The 22,166-nt window shown below is 45.4% G+C and overlaps 2 protein-coding genes across 10 annotated transcripts in view; both read right to left on the bottom strand.

Annotated features, from left to right (window-relative positions):
* NFRKB (nuclear factor related to kappaB binding protein) overlaps window positions 1–4,770 on the bottom strand; it is a 28,888-nt gene extending 24,118 nt beyond the window's left edge. For 5 of the 6 annotated variants that reach the window (XM_036448780.2, XM_036448782.2, XM_045585439.1 and 2 more), the window contains exons 1-3: window positions 4,666–4,764; window positions 3,627–3,763; window positions 1,973–2,128 (exon numbers count right to left, since the gene is read on the bottom strand). In XM_036448780.2, coding sequence (XP_036304673.1) covers window positions 1,973–2,107 — 135 coding nt within the window. In that variant the 5' untranslated portion in view covers window positions 2,108–2,128; window positions 3,627–3,763; window positions 4,666–4,764. Of the gene's footprint in view, window positions 1–1,972; window positions 2,129–3,626; window positions 3,764–4,665 lie in introns of all 6 variants that reach the window. The other variant, XM_036448781.2, reaches the window with a different exon arrangement.
* Window positions 4,771–6,132: 1,362 nt separating this feature from the next.
* PRDM10 (PR/SET domain 10) overlaps window positions 6,133–22,166 on the bottom strand; it is a 59,827-nt gene continuing 43,793 nt past the window's right edge. For 3 of the 4 annotated variants that reach the window (XM_036449245.2, XM_036449248.2, XM_036449246.2), the window contains 9 exons: window positions 19,575–19,754; window positions 17,689–17,799; window positions 15,960–16,160; window positions 14,953–15,096; window positions 13,950–14,093; window positions 12,774–12,911; window positions 11,754–11,919; window positions 9,992–10,095; window positions 6,133–9,628 (listed from right to left, as the gene is read on the bottom strand). In XM_036449245.2, the coding sequence (XP_036305138.1) occupies window positions 9,428–9,628; window positions 9,992–10,095; window positions 11,754–11,919; window positions 12,774–12,911; window positions 13,950–14,093; window positions 14,953–15,096; window positions 15,960–16,160; window positions 17,689–17,799; window positions 19,575–19,754 (1,389 nt within the window). In that variant the 3' untranslated portion in view covers window positions 6,133–9,427. The remainder of the gene's footprint in view (window positions 9,629–9,991; window positions 10,096–11,753; window positions 11,920–12,773; window positions 12,912–13,949; window positions 14,094–14,952; window positions 15,097–15,959; window positions 16,161–17,688; window positions 17,800–19,574; window positions 19,755–22,166) is intronic. The other variant, XM_045585437.1, reaches the window with a different exon arrangement.

The following is a 22,166-nucleotide window of genomic DNA, read 5'->3' as shown; positions in this document are numbered from 1 at the left end:
CTCCCTCTCCCTGTCTGAAATCAATAAAAATATATACTAGAGGCCCAGTGCACAAAATTTGTACATAGGAAGGGTCCGTAGGCCTGGTTGGCAATCAGGGCCAGCTGGGGCCTTCCTTTGTTTTTGCACCGCCCCCTGGTGGTCAGCACATGTCATAGCGAGCAGTCAAACTCCCAAAGGGACAATTTGCATATTAGCCTTTTATTATATAGGATACATTTTTTTAAAAGACAGTGAGGGCTGAAACCAGTTTAGCTCAGTGAATAGAGCATCGGTCTGTGGACTGAAAGGTCCCAGGTTCGATTCCAGTCGAGGGCATGTACATTGGTTGCGGGCACATCCCCAGTAGGGGGTGTGCAGGAGGCAGCTGGTCGATGTTTCCCTCTCATCAATGTTTCTAGCTCTCTATCCCTCTCCCTTCCTCACTGTAAAAAATCAATAAAATATATTTTAAAAAATAAATAAATGACATTGAGGGATGATAAGGAAAAGAAAAAAAGACTGAGGCAAAAGGGTTAAAAACCCAAAAACAAAAAGAATTCAGGCAACATGAGGCTGGCACAAGGACAGGGAAGGAGAGGTGGAGAAGCAAGCAGGAGGGACAAGGGACCTGTGAGCATGTTCAGTACTTGTGCCTTTACCGTTTGGGCAAAGGGAGCCATCAACGGTCTCAGCATGAATACACAAAGCACCTCGGCTCCGAGTTCCCCTGCGAGCTAATTGGTGCTCACCACTTTATTCCCAGCACCTCAGGGTCTGGCCTAAAGAAGGTGATTGATGAAAAAAAGTGTTTGCTGACTGAGTGACACAGGAGATTTACTTGAAAGAGGACACATGGAAGGATATACAGTGACTTCAGTGGTTGTTACTTCAGGTGAAGAGAGGGAATAAAATAAGGGCAGACTGGCGGCTTTAATTTTATCTAAAATGTCTGACATATTATTGTAGGAAGCGGTTATAGAGTTAAGCCTCGGCCTGACCTGCTGGCAAAGTCTCAAACAAGTCCCAGCTTGGAGGGCACGGCCCTCTAAGCATAACTGAGCTTGATCTTAGAACTGTTCCCTCAATCTTTCCTGGGTAGCTAGTGGGCTATGGGAGGGGCAGCAAGTGCTGTCAAAATAATTGATACTTACAAGAACATTGTAAATTACATTATTTGTCCCTGACTATAAATAGAGCATCAGCTTTGCAGTCTGGATCTGTTCTGTGGCCTCAGCCAGGCACAGAAGATCCACCTAGACCCAGCTTATTCTCTTTGTCTGTCTTTTCTTCATCCTTCACCAGTCCCCCTCAGGCTCGCCAAACCCTTAGCAGTGCTGGCACAGCACATATTATGAAAGAGAAATCTGAACCAAATATGACTAAATAAAATTATCTCCTAAAGCTGGATGATGCTCAGATGGATGTCAGCTTTATGACACAGCAACTATGTTTAAAATATACAAAATAAACCAAGACAGAGAAACAGATGTCTCAGCACCTAGCGCCTTCCACATACTGAGCACTTAATACATGGCAGCCATCTTAATGATAATGATCACAGCCTGTGAAAGTGGTCACAGCACGCTGATATGCTTGCCCAGGACACACATGAATAACTGACGAGCAGGTTCCTTATAGCCAGAGAGGACACATTTGGGTTTGGTTTCATGAATCACAATATGGGTAATCGATGTAAACATAGACATAATTCTCCTCTTTAAAAAAACTTCTCGCTCGTTGCTGAAAACTAACTTGTTAAAAATAGGGCTTTATCACATATTATCAAGTTATTAAACATGCAGAATGTAGCTTATCATTTATTCCCTACTCAAGAGTATTCAACAGATTCTCCACAAAAAAAGACAGAGATCACTCTGATTGCAGTACAGAGAATGAAACAGAAGTTTTATCCTTAACATGAGACTGCAAGGATGAGAACAGTAGCTGTGAGGAGGTCGAGAGAGGAAAAGGGGGTGACGGTGTAACTCACATCCTCCAGAAGGTCCTCCGGCAGACTGACCCTGGTGTCCCCCAGGAGGCAGTCCTCCATAATCCGTGCCCCATGGCCATCTCCACACGGACCCAGTTCCAGGGGGTCCGTCAGCATATGGTCCAAGGAATCCATGTTTTATGTTCCACGGGGAATCTAGACAAACACAGGCAGGCACGGCTTGAGACAGAAAGGCAGAAATCCCAGGGATCTGGTGGACACGCTCCTTCAGGAAATAACTCTGGCCCAGAAAATATTCCACCGCAAACCCTCCCTTAGCCCTTATCCTCACTCCCTAACTACAGCTGAACAGCTCTTCTCCCTCCTGCCCACCACTCCACAGTCATCTGAACTTTAAAATCCTACCAGACTTCTTCTAGCTCCCAAATTTATAGGTTTTCTAACTTCACTTTACACATAAGCAAAAGCAGACTCGAAGAATGGATCAGCAGAGCACATAATTTAGACTTCTAGACTCCACTATAACATAATTTAACAGCTCTCACCGCTTGGCTCAGTGGATGGAGCCTCAGCCTGCGTACTGAAGGGTTCCAGGTTTGATTCCGGTCAAGGGCATGTAACTTGATTGCGGGCACATCCCAGTGGGGAGTGTGCAGGAGGCAGCTGACCTACCTTTCTATCCCTCTCCCTTCCTCTCTGTAAAAATTTAATAAAATACTTTTTTTTAAAAAAACATAATTTAACAATTGTGGTGTTTTTCTGTTTTCTTTTTAGCAATTAAGTCTTTGCTCTTTCACAAAAGAAAATTCACACAGACTCATCAAGCTCAGACATTAACAATAAGTTACTTAATGAGGGCCTACGTCATTTAATTCTTACAGCTGTGAAAGGCGGGGTTATTATATCTATTCTACAGACAGTAAAACAAATAGATAAATAACTTGCCTGACCTCAGGGACAGGACTGAGGCTCACGGCAGAGTCATTTCTTAACACTACACACAATACACCCTATCTAAACTTCCGGTTTACATCATGAAAAGGGAGCACCTTATAGTGACCTTATTAGTCCAAATAAACGCGAGGCTCCAAGAACCTGACCGTTACCTTCTGCTACGTGGAGGCCAACCCACCTTTAGTTGGTCCATCCGATTTTTATAGCCATGTAAATGTAATGCTATTTTTCTCCTTCCTTTAATAACAGAACACAGCTGGCCACCGTTAGAAAAGTACATATGAAAACATTTCACAAGGCTGATGGCTAGAATCCATGTAACAAAGCTCTCAGGAACAAGGAGCTTGGACTCCATCACTCCAGGAACACTGGCTAAGCCCATGCTCTATCTCCTATTCCTACCAAATGGGCAAGCAATAACAAGCACAGAAAAAAAAAGAAAGAAAAAAAGAAAAGAAAAGAAAAAAAGACCACATGGCCCTGACCGGTTTGGCTCAGTGGATAGAGCATTGGCCTGCGGACTGAAGGGTCGGTCGCAGGTTCGATTCCAGTCAAGGCCATGTACCTTGGTGTGGACACATCCCGGGTTGGGGGTGTGCAGGAGGCAGCTGATCAATGTTTCTAGCTCTCTATCCCTCTCCCTTCCTCTCTGTAAAAAATCAATAAAATATATTTTTAAAAAGAAGCTACAAATCAAAATACCAAACTTCACATCTCAGTGACTCTGGACAAATCTTACCTCGCCAGGTGTCAATTGGTGAAGGGTGGTTAGGCCAATCTTGGATTCCTGCAAGGAACAATCTCTAGATGGATGAGTTTACGTGACTTAACGCAGTCACGTAACGTAGTAACGGAATGACTTCTCATTCTGAAATTCTCAAATGATAAACAGCAAACCTGTCAATTTACTGTTAAAACAAGCACCTCCCCGCTGAATTACTTCAAGTTTATCTTCAGATCTACGAGAGACCCAGCGGATGGGTCAGTGTTGAACCAAGCAGCTGTGTACCCCTGCCAGCCACAGTGAATTACAACACCCTAAACATCTCATGTGCTACATGACTGAAGCAGGTGAGAAAGCACAAAAAACAAAAATGCAGAAGCAACCCGCTGCTGAGAATCAAGTCCCAATTTAAACTGACATACAGCAGGGTTAAGAGCTGCAAAGCGGGTGTTCCACCTGCCTCTTAGGAGGATCACCTGTTTCACAACTTGCTCCCAAGTGTCTTCAATTCTGTGGACCAGGAGCTAAATTGAATCTTACCCAGGGGCAACCTTTGCCCTGCTACCATTCTGAATCGGCTCTCCAAATACAAAAAAAGCAGGCAACTGCCAGAGGTTGGAACCCCGGAAGCCAAGGATTTCTAAGTCTTGTGGCATCTGGACCTCTTTCCTAGACCAAGAAGGCCTCTCCCAACGGCCTTTCTTCTGCATCAGGGCTAAACGACCCTCCCCGGCCTCTCCCGATTCCCCCAAACAACCTAAACCTTAGGCTCCTTCCGGGGCCACCCCAGGCTCCAAAGCCGTCGTCGCCTAGTCAACCCCGTCCCAGCCCGAGGCCCAGGTCCCACCCTTCCAATCTGCACCACTGCGCCCAGGCCCCTCCGCCCCAACCCTGACCCCCTTCCTCCCAACCGGGCCACCAGCTCCAACAGGCCCGGTCCCCGCCACAGACCCACCCGAGCAGCGACCCTCGGAGCCCGCAGCACCTCCCTCCCTCTGCTCCCCCGCCCCCCCGCAACGTCTTAACCCTTTCGCCCCCTAGGGCCCGCCCTCACCTCGGCCGCAAGCGCGGGCCGCGCGGCCCGCTGCGGTCCTCGGCCCGCGGGCTGCAAGACGCGCTCGCCCTCGCAAGGCGTGCACGCTCCGGGCTCCGGCGGAAGGGGCGGGGCCTTGGATGCCGGGGGGCGGGTCCTAGAGAGGCGGGGCCTGGGACGTCGGGGCGGGGCTGCGTGAGGCGTGGCCTGCAGAGGCGTGTCTGTGGGCGGAGCCAGGACGATGAGTAGAGAAGCGGAGGGGGACCTGGGGAGGGGCGGGGCCTGGGGCGGGGCGGGGCCGGGCCTAGGGCGGGGCCGGGCCTTGGGTGGGGCGGAAAGGGAATGGTTGAAGCTCTCTCTGCTGGCAGTTTGCAACCAGCTTGAAGGTCGCAGCTGGTTTAGAAGTTTCTGGAGGGTAGAGGCGGTGTGTAGTTTTCACCTGGCCGCGAATTGAGGCCCCAAAACCCGACTCACTGAATGCAGTTTTATTAGGTAAGGTTTGCAGAGGGCATACCTTGCTCCAGACACTATGCTAAGGATTTTCTATCAACTATCTTTGTACTATGCACGATTAATTCCAATTTTTAGTACTATGCACTATTAATTCCCATTTTGAAAAACTGCAGTTTCTCTTTTACATTGAGGAGAAAGGGAACTCGAGCCTATTGCCCCCCGCCCCCTCGTGTGTTCCCATTTCTCCCTCCCGACCCAGGACCCTGGATGTCGGAAGAAATTATATACACTGAAGAAATACATTTGAAACTGGATAACGTTCCTCTTGTTAAGAATCTATGTCTCTTTCTTCTTACTCACTGGCTTCACACTCCACAGCTACTTCCAGCAGATGTGCAGAGATCATCCTCAGTTCTCTATTTTATATAAAGTTTTTTTTTTTAAAAAAACTTTTTAAAAAATATACATTTCTTTATTGATTTCAGAGAGGAAGGGAGAGGGAGCAAACTATAGAAACATTAATGATGGGAGAATTATCCAGGGCTGCCTCCTGCACGCCCCCAGCGGAGGTGGAGCCCACAACCCAAGCCGGCATGTGGCTGGACAGGAATCCAATGGTGACCTCCTGGTTCATAGGTCCAGGCTCACCTACTGAGCCACACAGCCGGATCGGATACAACTACGTCAGAGAAGCTGGAGGCCCCCAAAAAAGATCCCTCCCTTTTTGGAAAGTAGAAGTTTCAAAAAAAAACAAACAAACAAAAAAGAAAAAAACCCTCTCTGCTCCCCTGCTGGCTGCAAGCCTAGCCTTATTTCCTGTTAGAAAGTTGGTAAGTTCTTGAATTTGAAACCACCAAGTGAATAAGCAGAAGAACATCAGTCCACAGTCCGTCATCCACAAATTCCCTCCCAGGGAGGCTTCACCAGACCACAGTGAATCAAAGAGTCAAAACGCTGTAAGTTGTAATAGTAGGAAAAAAAAATTCAACAGTCTCAGGAGCTCTTAAAGTGTCACACATACAAACAAGGAAGATGTTTATTTAAAAAAATATTTATTAATCTTTACACCTGCTGAGTAGCACAAGACTATTAACACTATAACTCACTGAATGTACAATAAATGTTCACATTTAAATAACAGGAGAGGGTCAACATTTTTAACCCCAGGGGTCGGCTTTAGCATCTCATGAAGTGCTTTTTAGCCCTAAGAGTTTTTTTTGAAAGGATCATTGGAAATTAAAAAAAATAAAATAAAAAATAAAAAAATTCAAGAATCAAAATAATAGTTTTTTTTCCCTGGCTAACAGGAAATTTACATGATAAAATGTCTATTATGTGGGGCACAAATCAAGCAATAAAAATGTAAAATCTATGTTACTCCAAAATTTACACTGCACTGATTGAAGTCTCCAGTGCCAATGTGTCTTAAGGAACAAAACAATATAAACATTGGCTACAAACATTTTCCCCCCAATACTGGGTGTTCAGATGACTTATACTCTGCCATCTCTTCAAATCCAAGTTCTTTTGAAAATTTATTACCTTGGATGAATGTGCGGAATACCTGATCTTAAAGCAGTGGTATTTGGCTTGTCTGCCACCTGCATCTCTGGTTGATGATATACAGATTAGCTTTCGAGATTTATTTATTCCACATAAGAACAAAAGAAAGAAAGAAAGAAAAAAACAAACAAACTTAGGAAATAGACAAAGAGGTCCTTCCACATTTCCTTCTGTGTATTTTAAAACTTGAAATAACTGGTATAAAATGAACATTCCATTTGGTGAGAGTTTTCTATGTTAATCAGTGTTACTCCTGAGGTGAGGAGGGAGAGGTACCTTCTTGCTGATTCAAATTAAAAAGGACCCAGGAGAGCCAAATTGAAGGTATTAAAACGAAACTGGATCATTTGGGAAGTGTATTCTTCACCTAGCAAGTCATTCTAGACTGGATCCTAGGATATGTACAATCATTACAACATGGGACTGTGGGACCCAGAGTCTCTATTATGTCATTCAATGTCAATATTTTATCCCTTTGTTACCAAAGATACAGGGTCCATTTTCAGTTTCTGCACATTTCCCAAGTAACTTTCTCAAGTTCTCCTAGTGCCCAAATTTTCAGGGGTAACTAAATAAATGAGGTCTCAGAAATAAAGTGCAAAAATCTACATATTAGTAAAGTTGTTTTAGTTGCATTGTTTACCTATTCAGAAAAGTTATCTTTACTGTAGTAAAGACGCTACTATACTTAATTGATAGAACCAGTTTTTACCCAGAAATGTAAATAAAATAAATTAATTTCATTTGCAATTTAAGTCAGGTCGTTCTGTTCTGCAGTGATAAATTCTACCATCAGTAATTATTCTAAAAATGTGTTAGTATATCATAAAAAGTTGTTAAAATACATACTGATCTCTGCAGCGTTTTCTGTGTACAATTGGAATGTATAGTAAAAAAGAGGAAGATGTTTTCCCCCAATGAATTCATAGCTAACAAATAGGAATGCATATAAGCAAAACTATTACTGAGGCAGATTTTTTTTCCCTTTTCTACAGATAGTGTAATAGCCATAAAGATTGGATTTCTCCCAGATCCCTTAATGCAGTGATTTTCAACCAGTGTGCTGCAAGAAGAATTTGAAAAACATTCAATTCCTGACTATTTATTTAGTCAGGGGCACTGACCTCTTCTCAGATTGTCAAATAAGTAAAATGACAATACAACAATGGCCATCTGGTATGAATACTCTGACTTGAACCATAAATACAGTGTTCCCCAAAAATGTATACACACTTGAATAGCAGATAGCTCAATTTTGAAAGGAATATGTATTATAATAAACATTGCCTTTATAAAAACCCAAAGTATGTATACATTTGGGGGGAACACCCTATATATATATATATAGATATAGATAGATAGATCATATAACAATTAGTTGCATCTTATTGGTTGCATTGCATAAAAAGGTTTCACCTGATTGGTTAGCTCTTGGTACCAGAAATCTTTATATTCGAGCAATAAGGGTAGGAAATTATTATTATTTTTTTTTTGTAAATCAATTAAAATTATACATTTTTTTGTCAGATTGGCAAAAAAATACAATTTTTGGTGTGCCACAGAATTTTAATAATTAGTTTATGTGTGCCAGGAGGTGAAAAAGGTTGAAAATCATTGCCTTGATGTATTATAAATGGTCCCCACATTCTTATATTACCCCCAAGTGTGAAGTTGGTCATACCAAAGGGTCCAGATGAGTTATGGCATGTTTAAGGTCAGAGTGGTAAGAAATGAGGAGGGCCCCTTTCCATCCAACCTTAAAGAATGTTCATTTTAAGAAAGCATTAAAATAAATCCTAAAATACACTGAATGCTAAGAGAAAGGAATTCACCCTTTACCAATGAATGGTATGGATCCTGCAAGGCAGGACAAGGTTTCAGTGCTTTTCACTTTATATACATATTATATCGTCTCCGCAATTTTACTTGGTACAGCTGTCTCTAGTATCTCCTCATTACCACCACATCAGAGAATGGTGGCAATGCTTTAATGCAGAAATTCAAATTCTGCTGACATCAGGCAACCTTTTTCTTACAGGGAGTCCACCATTGTGGACTGATAAAGTAAGATCCAGCAGAACCTGGTCTCTGGGCCTTATGTGCTGAGGGCAGTATCTCTGGGAAGTATTACCAATAGCCCAACAGTGATTTAAAAAAAAAAAAAAAAGGGCAAGTTGTTGTTTTTTTCACTCAGCAATAAAAAAAATTTAGACAGTTTTTCCTTCAGAATATCACTGTCCCCCTTTGTTCCATCGTGGTTATTTTCATAGTCAGTAGGCCCCATTGGTTAAGTTCCTGCAAACTCAAAAGATGAAGCAATTCTGGCCTAACACAGACCCATAAAATGCCCCTTCTCCTTTGGTGCCACGGCTTGGAATGAGGTCCATAGCCATGGACTTGTCACACCCTTTCTCCACCTTTGGCACAAACACAATACGCCACTTAACGGTCCCTCAAAGGAAAAGTAAGGCTTATCAATGTATTTAAAAAAAAATCAACTCACGAATGAGGCAAAATCTCTCCATTTTGAACTCTACTTGCCACTGAAAGATCTCCATTCCACACCAGCGATTCCCAGAATCCTTTTGGTAAAGATGGCCTTGATAAAAATAAACCCCAGTCCATTGTACCAGTGTCAAAACCGTAACCTCCAAACTCTCAGGTGAATGACAGATGGTAAAAAAGAGTTGTGAGTGTCAGAAGCTTTCCGATGTATGAATAAGAAGAGACATGATGTGACCGCTGGATTCTAGCTCAAGGGTGGCGGTTAAGGTTTGGTGATATGCACTTCCCTGCTCCCGTTGCCGTTGGTGGTGGTTGTGATGATGTACTGTGTGGGCTGCTGTTGGCTGGTTGTCTGAGGGTCTAAGTCACTGTGAGCAGTTGGCTGAACCTGGACTGCCCCAGAGAGGGCAGAAGCCTGCTTTTCCTCCAGTTCCGGTTGACTTTCTGACAACACATAATGACCCTAGAGCAAGAAGAAAGCATCTTTAGAAAGCTGAGGCCTAACGGGGGGAGGGGATCCCGGGGCCAGAAAGAGGGAGGAATTTGTAAAGAAACGGTACAAAGGGAATAAAACAGGCACAAAAGAGTTAACAACCAAGACATGGCTTTCAAGGAATTAATTCGTTGCCTACTGAGAAAAGATAGATACCGTAGTAAACCAATAATGAAACTGTGACAGGGTTCAAATGCAGCTCCTCAAGTTGTAATGGGAGCACAGGAGAGGTACTTCTGACTCAGACACTGCAGGTTGGGGAGCAGGAGGCAAGGGAAGGGGAGTCGGGTGCAGCAGGGTGGACAGGAAAACCTTCGCGAGCACACAGCTTACCGGAGTAACCGCCTTCACTTGGCCAGTTGTGACAGGAGTTGCCACACCGCTGTCTGTGATCACAAACTGTCCTGGGGGAAGCGTCATCATTTGAATCTCCGATGCTGAAAAATAGGAAATATGCATAAAGAAGTTCAGTTCTGGAATCCTTTCTTCAGGTTAGAATGCTAGTTCATACTATTGCAACCATGACTGTCTTCATCATCCCATATTTCCTTCACAGGAATTAAACTGAGAATAAATGCCAGCCTGTTGACCAGGATCCCACTGGTATTCACCATGATTAGAAACGAGACTCGGGCCTCGTAGTGCCCACCAATATTTAAGAGAATAGACTGTAAAAATAACTAAATGGACGGGGTGGAGCCTAATTCCATACACAACATAACCAATAATCAAACACAACAGAGATGGACCCCCCACAAAAAAAAGAAATCAATAGTAGGGGAAGATCACCACTGGCCTTCTCACCTTCTCAGCCCCTATCCCTCCTTATTCCTCTAGTCCTGTTCCTACCACATCTTCAGTCACAGGGGTCCCATACTTTCCAGCTCATACCCAAGGCTGGCATCCCCCAGACCGTCACCTATTCTGAACTTCAGCAGCCAGCCTTTTACTGCTTCCGTAGCACTAATCTCAGGGTTTTGAAAGCAATTACTCATATCTCTATCTCAATCTTTTTTGAGCCAAAGACAATCTCCTTACGAGAGACAGCCCTGCAGGGTGGTGCTTTGGTGTCAACTCTGGATCCAGATTGCTGGGTTCAAACCTCTTTTTTAAAAAAAATATATTTTATTGATTTTTCACAGAGAGGAAGAGAGAGGGATAGAGAGTTAGAATCATCGATGAGAGAGAATCATCAATCGGCTGCCTCTTGCACACCCCCTACCAGGGATGTACCCGCAACCAAGGTACATGCCCTTGACCGGAATCGAACCCGGGACCTTTCAGTCCGCAAGCTGGAGCTCTATCCCCTGAGCCAAACTGATCCCGGCTCAAACCTCTATTTACAAGCTATGTTCCTCAGACAAGTTCCTCTGTGCCTAAGTTATCTTATCTGTAAAATACAAACAGCTATTGTACTTATCTCATAGGATGTGGATACTGAATGTGTATCTCCTGTGACTTAAAAACCTTCCTGGCACATAGCAAGAGCTTAATGAAAGCTGGCTAGCATTATTATTACTAATGATGTGAATATTAATCTTCTGTACACCCAGAGTCTAGCACACTAGTTGAGATGCAGACATTCAATAAATACTGGTGGAAGACGTGAATCAATACTATTGACAGATCCTACATCCATCTATTCTACTATTTAAATCACCTGCCTACACTTATTCCAGCAATAGTCCTCGTGTCTCAAATGGGTGGCTCTCTGATCAGGATGCTCTCTTGAATTCTGTCACGAAACTCAAGTACATGCAGAGTGAAGAAAATGGTCAATGAGACGTTAATCTAGAAAACCAGTTGTAAAGCTAATGAAATGATGGCCCATGGCTGCAGGTTCCCCACCGATGACCTGCAGCTTTATCCCCTTGTTTCTTTTTATTTCATCGACTTTACAGAGAGGAAGGGAGGGAGAGAAGGAGAGCAAGAGAGAAACATTGATGTGAGAAAAGAAAAAAAATCAGTTGCCTCCTGCAGGCATCCTGATAAACCCGCCACCTGGGTACATGCCCTCATTGGGAATCAAGCCTTTTGGTGAACAGACACTCCTACCCACTGAGCCACCCAGCCAGGGCCCTTGTCTCTCACTTACAGTAGCCACGGAAGGAGTTCCAGGTGCTGGGCAGGTAAGTGTGCTGCACAGAGCTCTGCTGCTGCTGAGGTGCCTGGCCTGGGGCGGAGGAGCTGCCTTGCATGTGGGAGGGGCTGAGCCCCTGCTGAGATTGCTGGGAGGAGGGGCTCAACGGCTGCCCAGCCACCTGGAGCGAGAGAGAAAGCAAGGGTAGAAAAATCATGAATTCCCAATATAGCGAAGACTCTAAATCACTGAAGAAGTAATTCAGGCTAGGATGAATTATAATATTGAAAGTACCCTTGCTAAAATAGTAATATTTTAAAAACAAATAGGATCAATGAAAAGTACTCATCACAATGAAATGCTACTTAGTTTTCAAAGGATTATCTCCAAGAGTATCTTGTTAGAAAGATAAGTGAGTGAAAATATCATAGTCTATATTACAGAAGTACTCCAGCTCCGAACCACCTTTCCAGCTTTTTCTCCAAACACCATTTCCTGTTAGTACCTACACAGCTTTCTATAAATACACAATGTCCCATCTCTGTGTCTTTCCTCAAATGAGGCCAGATTCAAGTCCTCATGCCTTCCCCGAGTACCAAGTCAAAACCCTCCCTCTCCTTCCAGACCTAATGCAAACACCACTTCTACAAAAATGTCCTAGACGTAATCTTCGTAATTCCCAGAATTGATCTCCATGGCCATCTTGCCCTTAGACCCGGGCCGGGGGGAGAGGGGATCTGCAGGAATCTTGGTGTGCCCTCATCCTAGGAGGCCAAGTGACCACACCCAGCCCCTTCCCTGTGAAAATGGCCCTACACCCACTTCATCTGCAGGATGTCCCATCACAGGGCCCATTGGGATAGAAGCTAATCACTTAACATGCGTCCAAATACCCATATGAAATCTAAGGTGCATGCTAACAATATTTCAGGAGCCAAGGAGACAAGGTCTGAAGGGGATGTCTCTTCACTCTTATTCATTCCTCAGGGTCCCGGGGTCAGACTAGCGTCCGTGAACAGTCCACGCCTCGTGTACCTGGGAGGCCGGGGCCGAGGCGGCGGGCTCGGTGACCTGGATGTGCTGCACCTGGATGGCGTGCTGGGTGTAGGTCTGCGGGTCGTGCAGCTGGCCCACGTCCACGGTGGACGGCTGAGACTGATGGGGGGAGGTGGCCTGGGGGAGACAAACACAAACCCATGCTGATCGAGGCGAAGGGAAATCCCTCCAGAGAAGTTCAGCGCAAGCAATACCCCAGCAGGAACACAGGAAGAGAGGGAAGAGAACCTTCTAGCCATGGCTCCAAGCCCAGAGAGCCCGCACCTAAGCCGAGCTGGCAAACGGCAGGGAAAAGAGGCAGTTTTTAAACTGAAGCTTGTAAAACGGGAGCCACTTCATGCTATTAACTTGTGAAAGAGAAGGAGCCAAAAGAAATATAGCTCTTAATAAAAGCTGGATGAGATGCTCTCCAGAATCGGAAATCTTTCCCTTTCAATTTCAATTAAATAATGGCCTACCTACACTTTACGAGTTAAAAGATATCATGGAAGAAAATTGCCTTTCGGCTTCTCTCGACTGAACCACCAGAACAGCAGTTCGTAACCTTTTATGCAGCGCAGATGTCTTTGAAAACTGGCTAATGTGTGAGCCCTTTTTCCAGAACAATGTACATGCACATCGTATTTTACAGGCAAGTCCAGGGATAGGCTCTTCCAGAGCCCAAAATGAAGAGCCCACCCACAAGAAAAATGAGATGAAGAATAGTGAGTCCTAACCAGTTTGGCTCAGTGAATAGAGTGTCGGCCTGTGGACTCGAGGGTCCCAGGTTCGATTCCAGTCAAGGGCATGTACCTTGGTTGCAGGCACATCCCCAGTAAGGAGTGTGCTGGAGGCAGCTGATCGATGTTTCTCTCTCAATGATGTTTCTAGCTCTCTATCCCTCTCCCTTCCTCTTTGTAAAAAATAAAATATATATTTTTTAAAATTTTGTTAAGAATAGTCAGTGAGTGGCAGCTTCCACTCCCTGCTCTGGGATTAGCTTCCAAATTTCAGAGACCACATGGTTGCCATTTGGTTTGTTCATGTGCCTGGCGGACACTCCCTCAGTGTAATTAAATGAAACAACAGTTCTGGGGGGATTCCTTCTTTTAGCTCTGAGAAAGAGAGAGAGAGAGAGAGAGAGAGAGAGACAGACACACGAGTGCAGTACAGTACCGGAGCCACTTGCACCACTTGAAGCTGGATGTGCTGAGGCTGCTGGATGTACTGAACTCGCTGGTAGTCCCCTTGTGGCGTCCGGTAATCCGTCGTCAGGGTCTGAGACAGCTCTGTCATGGCCTGGGTTAGCAGGTCTGTTGTCTAGAAAATTCACACAAAATGCATTCGTTGACAGCAGTGCTGCTTGTAGCTACTTCAGTGCACTTAGACCCTATAAAAGTCTCATTTGTATCATCGGTGGGTCGTGGAACCTACAAGTTAGCCCTGAGCTCGCATAGAAGAAACCCCTAAGCAGAGAAGATGCTGGAAGGTTACCTACATATCTGTATCCACCTGTCTGTGCCAGGCCCAGTGGGGTTACCCTCAAGGTTCAGACAACCTTGCGACAAAAGAGCAGCACTGGCCACCCCCAGGAGACCAGATCAGAAGCAGAGTGGGGACATTTGCAGTCAACTAAAGACTCTGGCCCTCATGCCGAAGCCTGTTTGGCTCAGTGGATAGAGCATTGGCCTGCAGACTGAAAGGTCCCAGGTTCGATTCCGGTCAAGGGCATGTACCTTGGTTGCGGACACATTCCCAGTAGGGGGTGTGCAAGAGGCAGCTGATCAATGTTTCTCTCTCATTGATGTTTCTAACTCTCTATCCCTCTCTCTTCCTCTCTGTAAAAAAAATCAATAAAACATATATTTTTAAAAAATCAAAAAATAAAAATAAAGTCTCTGGCCCTCATAACCACATGTGGCTGTTGAATATTTGAATGTAGTGAGTTCAATTAAGATGTGTTATAAATGTAAAATACACACTGTAGTTCAAAGACTTATTTCAGAACAAAGTTTGTAAAAGGTCTCAATTATTTGTATTTTGATTACAAGTTGAAATAATTTGTTGATACATTGGGTTAAATAAAATATATTAGAATTAAAAAAAAAAAAAAGACTCTGGCCCTGAAAAGCTGTGACCTCTGAAGGACACGAGATGCTCTGGCCGGCCACACACTTACCACCACGGTCTCGCCGGTGGCACTGTCGGTGGTTAAGACGGCCGGGGCGGTGCTGATCACGGCGGTGGTCAGCGGCGTGTGCAAGGCGTTAGGGAGCTGGGCGTACTCTGGATGCTTCTTCCGAATGTGCTGGACCATCTTGGTCTGGAAAATGATAGCCAAAACCAAGAATGAGCGATTGTTGGAATTAGTTATTCTCAGTCTTTCTCAAGGGCAAACCTACAGAGGTTCCTAAAGTCTCTTATGTTATCCATTTAAAAAAAAAAAGTCAGAGCGATGCTGACTGTGTCATCCCTAAGGCAACCCATGCTACAAAAGGGAAAAGAAGAGGCCGAGAGAAATGAAAGGCTCACATAATGCACACTGTCAAAAGGTCAGAACACCTCACAGCACCCCCTGGTCTCACCAGCACCTGCCGCAGTCGGTCACAGCCCCCCCTTTTCAGGAGCCATCACGTGAGCTCCAGGCAGTACTCAGAAGCCTGAGCTCACAAACCCTGAGCTGGACTCTCACACAGGAGCCCTCAGCTGCAGGCCCAGGAAAAGGAACCCAGTCAAGCCGAAACCGGTTTGGCTCAGTGGATAAAGCATTGACCTGCAGACTGAAGGGTCCCATGTTTGATTCCAGTCAAGGGCATGTCCCTTGGTTGCGGGCACATCCCCAGTAGGGGGTGTGCAAGAGGCAGCTGATTGATGTTTCTCTCTCAATGATGTTTCTAACTCTCTATCCTCCTCCCTTCCTCTCTGTAAAAAATCATAAAATATAAATTTTAAAAAAAAAAAGGAGCCCAGTCGTGTGCTCAGGCCACCAGATGGTGCTAATCCTGGGACAAGGCCACCCTCTTCTCCCTTGTGCCACCTCGGTTCCCAGCTCTCAGAAAGCAGCTCCTTCTAACATCAGTCCCCATCAAGCCAGAAGAAGCCAGCAGGGCGCCAGGGAGAAGCCGCCTTCTCTCCAGAGACCCTCTGCCCAAGGCCCAGACCAGACCCCGCCAGAGGCCTCCCTACCTTGCTGCTGTACTGTTTGGAGCAGTGGGGGCAGCAGACGGGAGGGGTAGCGATGGTGCCGGTGAGCTGGGTGTGAGTACTCAGCATGGGGTCCGGCTCTCCGGGGCCGGCAGGACGGAGCTTCCGAATGCTTGGCGGAAGCTCGGCCCCGGGATGGTTCTTCAGGATGTGGGCCTTGCGCTTGCTGGCACTTTTGTAAACCTGCAAGGTCAAATGCTTGGCCGTGAGAGCCATACACAGTTTCCCTTTCCTGCTGAAAGCCAACCCTCTAACCATCTCCGTATGAGGAAAAGAGAAAAAGTACTAGTGTTGCCCAAAATAAAATAGATATCATGCACCCAAAATAAACAGGTAAAATGAAAGGTACTATACAACATAAATTAGAATAAAACAAGGACATCATTGCCCTGGCTAGTTTGGCTCAGTGGCTAGAGCGTCAGCCTGTGGACTGAAGGATCCCGGCTTTAATTCCAATCAAGGGCACATGCCCGGATTATGGGCTCGATCCCCAATGGGGGGTGTGCAGGAGGCAACCGGTCAATGATTCCCTCATCACTGATGTTTCTCTCTCTCTCTCTCCCTCTCCTTTCCTCTCTGAAATCAATAAAAATATATATTTAAAAAAAAAAACAAAGGCATCGCCGAAACCGGTTTGGCTCAGCGGTAGAGCGTCGGTCTGCATTCTCAAAGGTCCCAGGTTCGATTCCGGTCAAGGGCATGTATGTTGGTTGCGGGCACATCCCCGGTAGGGGGTGTGCAAGAGGCAGCTGGTCGATGTTTCTCTCTCATCCACATTTCTAGTTCTCTATCTCTCTCCCTTTCTCTCTGTAAATAATCAATAAAATATATTTAAAAACAAAACAAAACAAAAAACAAGGGCATCATCTAGCCCAGCCAGTGTGGCTCAGTGGTTGAGTGTTGACCTATGAACCGGGAGGTCACAGTTCAATTCCTGGTCAGGGCACATGCCTGGTTGCAGTTTTGATTCTCCCTCATCAGTGATGCTTCTCTCTCTCCATCTTCCTTGGATTTATAGATCTACCATAGTAATAGTGACAATAGCCTTTCCCCTCCAGTTGAAAAGGGGGTACACAGGGAAAGAGAATTGTTCCTAAGGCCAGTCCTCCTTCAGCCTTTCTGCGAAAGCTCTCACACGAGGTATGTACTTGACTACCAGATGCCAAAGAGCCCTCCACAATGAAAAGCCCAATAGCAACTGGGATCTCTGGTGATGAATGTACATTGTATAAGGAAACAGTATTACAGGGAAGCAATAAGCACATACCCTCTTTCTGTCCTTTTTGTAACGGTACAGAAATAAAGAATGAAATAGCACAGAGTACTTCACCGCAAAACCTTGGCACATGCTCTCGATCTCCTAGAAGTCCAAAATCTACCACGTATTTTCCAAACGCACTGATGAACCCTCTCATCTTAGAGCTAAGACATTTTAAACGAACCCATAGACTAAGATCTTGGTAATAAGACTCTCCTTTTGCAGCAAAAATCACAGAGCAGGGAACACGAGTCGAACAAAGCCAGCTCATTCTGAAGAAAAACAATCTGGCTTAAGCTGAGGCTCCGCTGGCAGCCCTTGTTTTGTGGAAAAACACTGGGAGCCGGGGAGCCATCTGTCAAGAGCACCGAAGGTCCTGGCCCGCGTTCCCACCCGCGGACCAGCTGGCCCCGCGCAGGCTCCCACGGGGCCCCCAGGGGGCGGTTCCGTTACCTTGTCACAGTACTGGCAGAAGTAGTCGCGGTTGGGCTTGATGATGGGCAGGGTTAACTCGGGCACCTCTTCTATCTTCATGTCCGGGTGCCTCTTTGATAAGTGATTGACCTAAAAGGAGCGGGGGGGAGGAAATGAGAAAAAGAGAGCCAGAAGCTAGGCAAATATCTCCGAGCCACAGCGAGAAGCTGACATACTCTGCAGAGGTGCCCAAAACAATAGGCGTTTGGCCAGAACCAGGCCGATCTGACACCAAAGCCTTTGCAGTCCCTGTTGACAGGAACTCAGCAAATTCCGGAAGGGAACTGGGTCACTGTGGATCCCATGAATAGTCTTTGATGAAAAAAACTGTTGGAGAAAGGGAAATTACAGTAGCAGGAACTTCTGTGGTGAATTCTCCTGATGCAAACCTGTCCTTCATTATTCCCTACCCTAAGGGAGGACATTGAATGAGATAAAAATTAAGGTTCTGAACTTTATTTTATTTTTTAATATTTTTATTGATTTCAGAGAGGAAGGGAGAGGGAGAGAGAGATAGAAACATCAATTAGGAGAATCATTGATTGGCTGCCTCCTGCACGCCCCCTACTGGGGATTGAGCCCGCAACCCAAGCACGTGCCGTTGACTGGAATCAAACCTGGGACCCTTCAGTCCACAGGCCGAGGCTCTATTCACTGAGCCAAACCAGCTAGGGCAAGGTTCTGAATTTTAAATGATGCTCTCTAACTGTAGCTCCTGGCAGAAATACAAAGTCCTCACTTAATGCAGTAAGCTGTCAATAGGTTCTGTGACTTTAAACAAAACAACTCTAAGGGGACCAATTTTACCCCAGGCTAAGTGACACGAACAGGGCTTAAATTCCTCTGGCATCTCATCGAGATTATAACAGAAGGCCGTATTGGGGCCTGCTGTGCGCTGGCTGTCCTGGTGTCCCAGCAAACCTGGTCACACGGCTGCTGATGAAAGTGTCTTCTGTTGCTGGGTCATGGCTGGAAAGAGGCATTAAAGGGACAGTCGGGGAGAAAGCAAAAAGCCCAGAGAAAGGACACTCGGGAACACAAACGAGAAGAGGGGAAAAAAACGTGGTGAGAACAGAGACTGAGAAGGGTAAAGCAAAAACAAAACTAGCAATGAAAAGTGATAGACAGCCCTGGCCAGTGTGCTACATGGTTAGAGCATCGGCCCATGTGCCAAAGGGTCACGGGTTCGATTCCTGGGCAAGGGTAGGTACCTGGGTCGCAGGTTCTCCCCTTCCCACACCTTTCCCCCCGCTGGGGGCACATACAGGAGGCAACCAATTGATGAGTCTCTCTCACATCGATGTTTCTCTCTCTCCCCCACCTCCATTCCCTTACACTTTTTCTAAAAAAAAAAGTCAACGGAAAATAATAACCCCAAGTGAGGATTAACCAAAAGAAAAAGAAAAGAAAAAGAAAAATGCTAACTACACATCTCTTCTAATGAACTATGGCAGAGTCAGCAAACTGTGGCTCGTAGGCCGTGGTTTGCCACTATGTTGACTAATGAGTTTGCCGACCATTATGTAAAACATTACCCTTACCCAGAAGTTTTGACTTCAGGTTAAAACATCAGTACATTATTAAAATGTTTTTCAAGTGTTTTTCCCTAAGGCAGTGGTCGGCAAACAGCATGTGGCTCTCGAGCCACAGTTTGCAGACCACTGAACTACAGCAAAGGAGGGTGAAGGGAGACTGGCAAGGAGAGAACTCCAAATTGGGAACTGTTCACCTGTTTTTTCCCCAGCCCCAGCCAGAACCTATGGACAAGTCTGGAGAGACTATAGGTATAAACAAGAGCCATCACCACACAAGAGAAATGAGAGGTGAGAGGTGGCAGGGGGAGCCTGGAGCCCCTCGGCACTGACCAGCATGCCCCGTCTCCGGAAGCCCATCATACACAGGCGGCACTTGAACGTGAAGCTGTCGTAGTCAGTGGACGTGATGCGAGGCTTGAAGGTCTTGGAGCGGCTGATGCGGTCGGCTTTCTTGGCCTCCCTCTCGGGATTGTGCATCCTCTGCATGTGCTCCCGCAGCTTGTCTTTGCGCTATGGAGAGAAAAGTGTTGAAAAGGCAGGGGGTGAGAAGTGGGGGTAGAAAATTTATAATTGAAGCGATATTTTTAAAATATCAAATACAAGTTAGCAGTGACCACAACCTACTGAGATGCACCCGAGTTGTCAGAGCTGGAACATACGAGGACATGGCAAAGCATCTAGGAATGACTCTGTCCACTAGCAAGTAAGTGCCTCAGTGGGAAATGACCCTTCCATTTGAAAGCTACTGATTTTTGCCCGGCTGATGTGGCTCGGTGGTTGAGCATTGACCCATGAACCAGGAGGTCAGGGCACAATTCCAGGCCAAGGCACATGCCCATGTTATGTGCTCACTCCCTAGTAGGGGGCATGCGAGGCAGCCAATCAATTATGCTCTCTCAGCATTGATGTTTCTATCTCCCTCTCTCTTCCTCTCTCTCTAAAAATCAATAAAACTCTTTTTTTTTTTTAAAGAAATACACTGATTTTTAGAGGGGGGGGGGAAGACTGCACTTTTGCAGAAGAGAGCAAAGGGTATATGGAATAAGGTTTGTATTAAGACGTACAAGACAGATTGATAATGAATGGCAGGTAATACGGAATTTACAAAGCGGTATGTAAACTTAGTTCTCCCATGTTTTAACAAACATAATGATATTCCTCTAAATCCCAAATAAATGTCAGAGTCTCTCATCTTCTGGATTCAGAAGTTCAAGCAAACCATTACACTGCCTGCTATGGACAGAGCTCATGGTCTAGGGCTAGTCGGATGAGCACATGTTGGTGTGAGTCCATAGAAAAACAACTAGGCAGAGCCCATCCTGAGCAAAAACAAAGCTCGCCAGCTCCCTTGCCCAGTGAGGCTCTGCTCTGGGACATATGATTAAATGGTTACGTGTGGCCGAAACCCGTTTGGCTCAATGGATAGAGCGTCGGCTTGGGGACTGAAAGGTCCCGGGTTCGATTCCGGTCAAGAGCATGTACCTTGGTTGCGGGCACATCCCCAGTAGGGGGTGTGCAGGAGGCAGCTGATCGATGACTCCCTCTCATTGATGTTTCTAACTCTCTATCTCTCTCCCTTCCTCTCTGTACAAAATCAATAAAAAAAATATATTTAATAAATAAATAAATAAATAAATAAATAAATAAATAAAATAAACGGTTACGTGTGAAGACTCAGGACCTCCTACCAGACTAGGTCCTCTTATCTCCGGTACAGACTGGGAAGTGGAGATGAAGCAGCAGCCACGATGCTCTCGGGTCAGATGCGATGGTACCAGAGCATCCTTGCTGTTTCCCACGAGCTCTCAGCTGCCAGCCCTGCTGGCCAGTCCATGTCCATGGGCAGCCACACAGTGGTCCACGGGCAGCACCAGCTCTCCCTCACAGCCCACCGTGAGCCGGAAGGGCCTGGGGTCCCAGACTCCTAGGTTCCCATCTGTGCACCCAGACCAGGATTTCACAAAAGGGCAGCAGTGACCTTTCTCTGGTCCTGCAACCTCTCCTGTCAGACTTTTACTTTTCCCTCTTCTCCTATAGTAAAACCTCTTATTCCATAGTACTCCTAGTGGTTTGGCACCTCTGAGTGAAGTCTGTCTAATATATTGGGTGAAAGTAAAATATTAGCAGGAAAGTGTGTGTGCGTATGCGTATGCGTGTGTGGTATGCCTAGGTGCTAAAATGGTATCTGGCACAAAATAGATAACCAAAAAATGTTAGGTGGATGGGATGGATGGCTAACCAGTTAGCATCACAAAACAGGAATCCTTTTGAATAAATGATTTTTTTTTCAATTAAGAAACAGAAAAACCTAGACCCATTTATACTTTCCCATTGAGTTCTAAATTGTGCTACTATATACGAAAGGCTGTTGAGATTACAACCTGTAACACACACGCCATAAAACTTAAGCTTTGAGAGGCATTTCTACTACTCTTCAATGTGTCCATGTTCTATACAAACACATCCTTGTAAAATATTTTTCCCCTCCTGATACTTTTCCAGTTTTTATGACAGAGCCACCTATAGTCAGAGCTAGGCCCTCCATAGATCTTTGCAGAATCATTTTTTTTTTTTTTTACCATTTTTACATTTGTTAGTTTAACTCAGATCTCTGGGCCTCCCCTGGGTTTTCCCTGTGCTTCTAAATTCCGGGCAGGTTACTGAATTTATTTTTCCTTTTAATCCTTGACGTCATTAATATTCCCCAGAGCGGTCTAAGCCCTCTCCGCACCCTACAGATGTCCCACCACCATCAGATGACAGTCCTACAATCATCAGCCTCCTGTACTTAGTAAGTGCTCAATAAAAATCTCTTGATTTGGTAAGTAAATGGACTTTCTCTTAGGAATACCTCAATAGCGATTTAGTTCTAATTTTCATACATTTGGATTCTTTTGGGAGATGCATTATTACTCTATTTGT

This window comes from Pipistrellus kuhlii, unplaced genomic scaffold (assembly GCF_014108245.1).
Source record: "Pipistrellus kuhlii isolate mPipKuh1 unplaced genomic scaffold, mPipKuh1.p scaffold_m20_p_20, whole genome shotgun sequence".
In the NCBI taxonomy this organism is placed as follows: domain Eukaryota; kingdom Metazoa; phylum Chordata; class Mammalia; order Chiroptera; family Vespertilionidae; genus Pipistrellus; species Pipistrellus kuhlii.
This window is presented reverse-complemented; position numbering and strand designations above follow the sequence as displayed.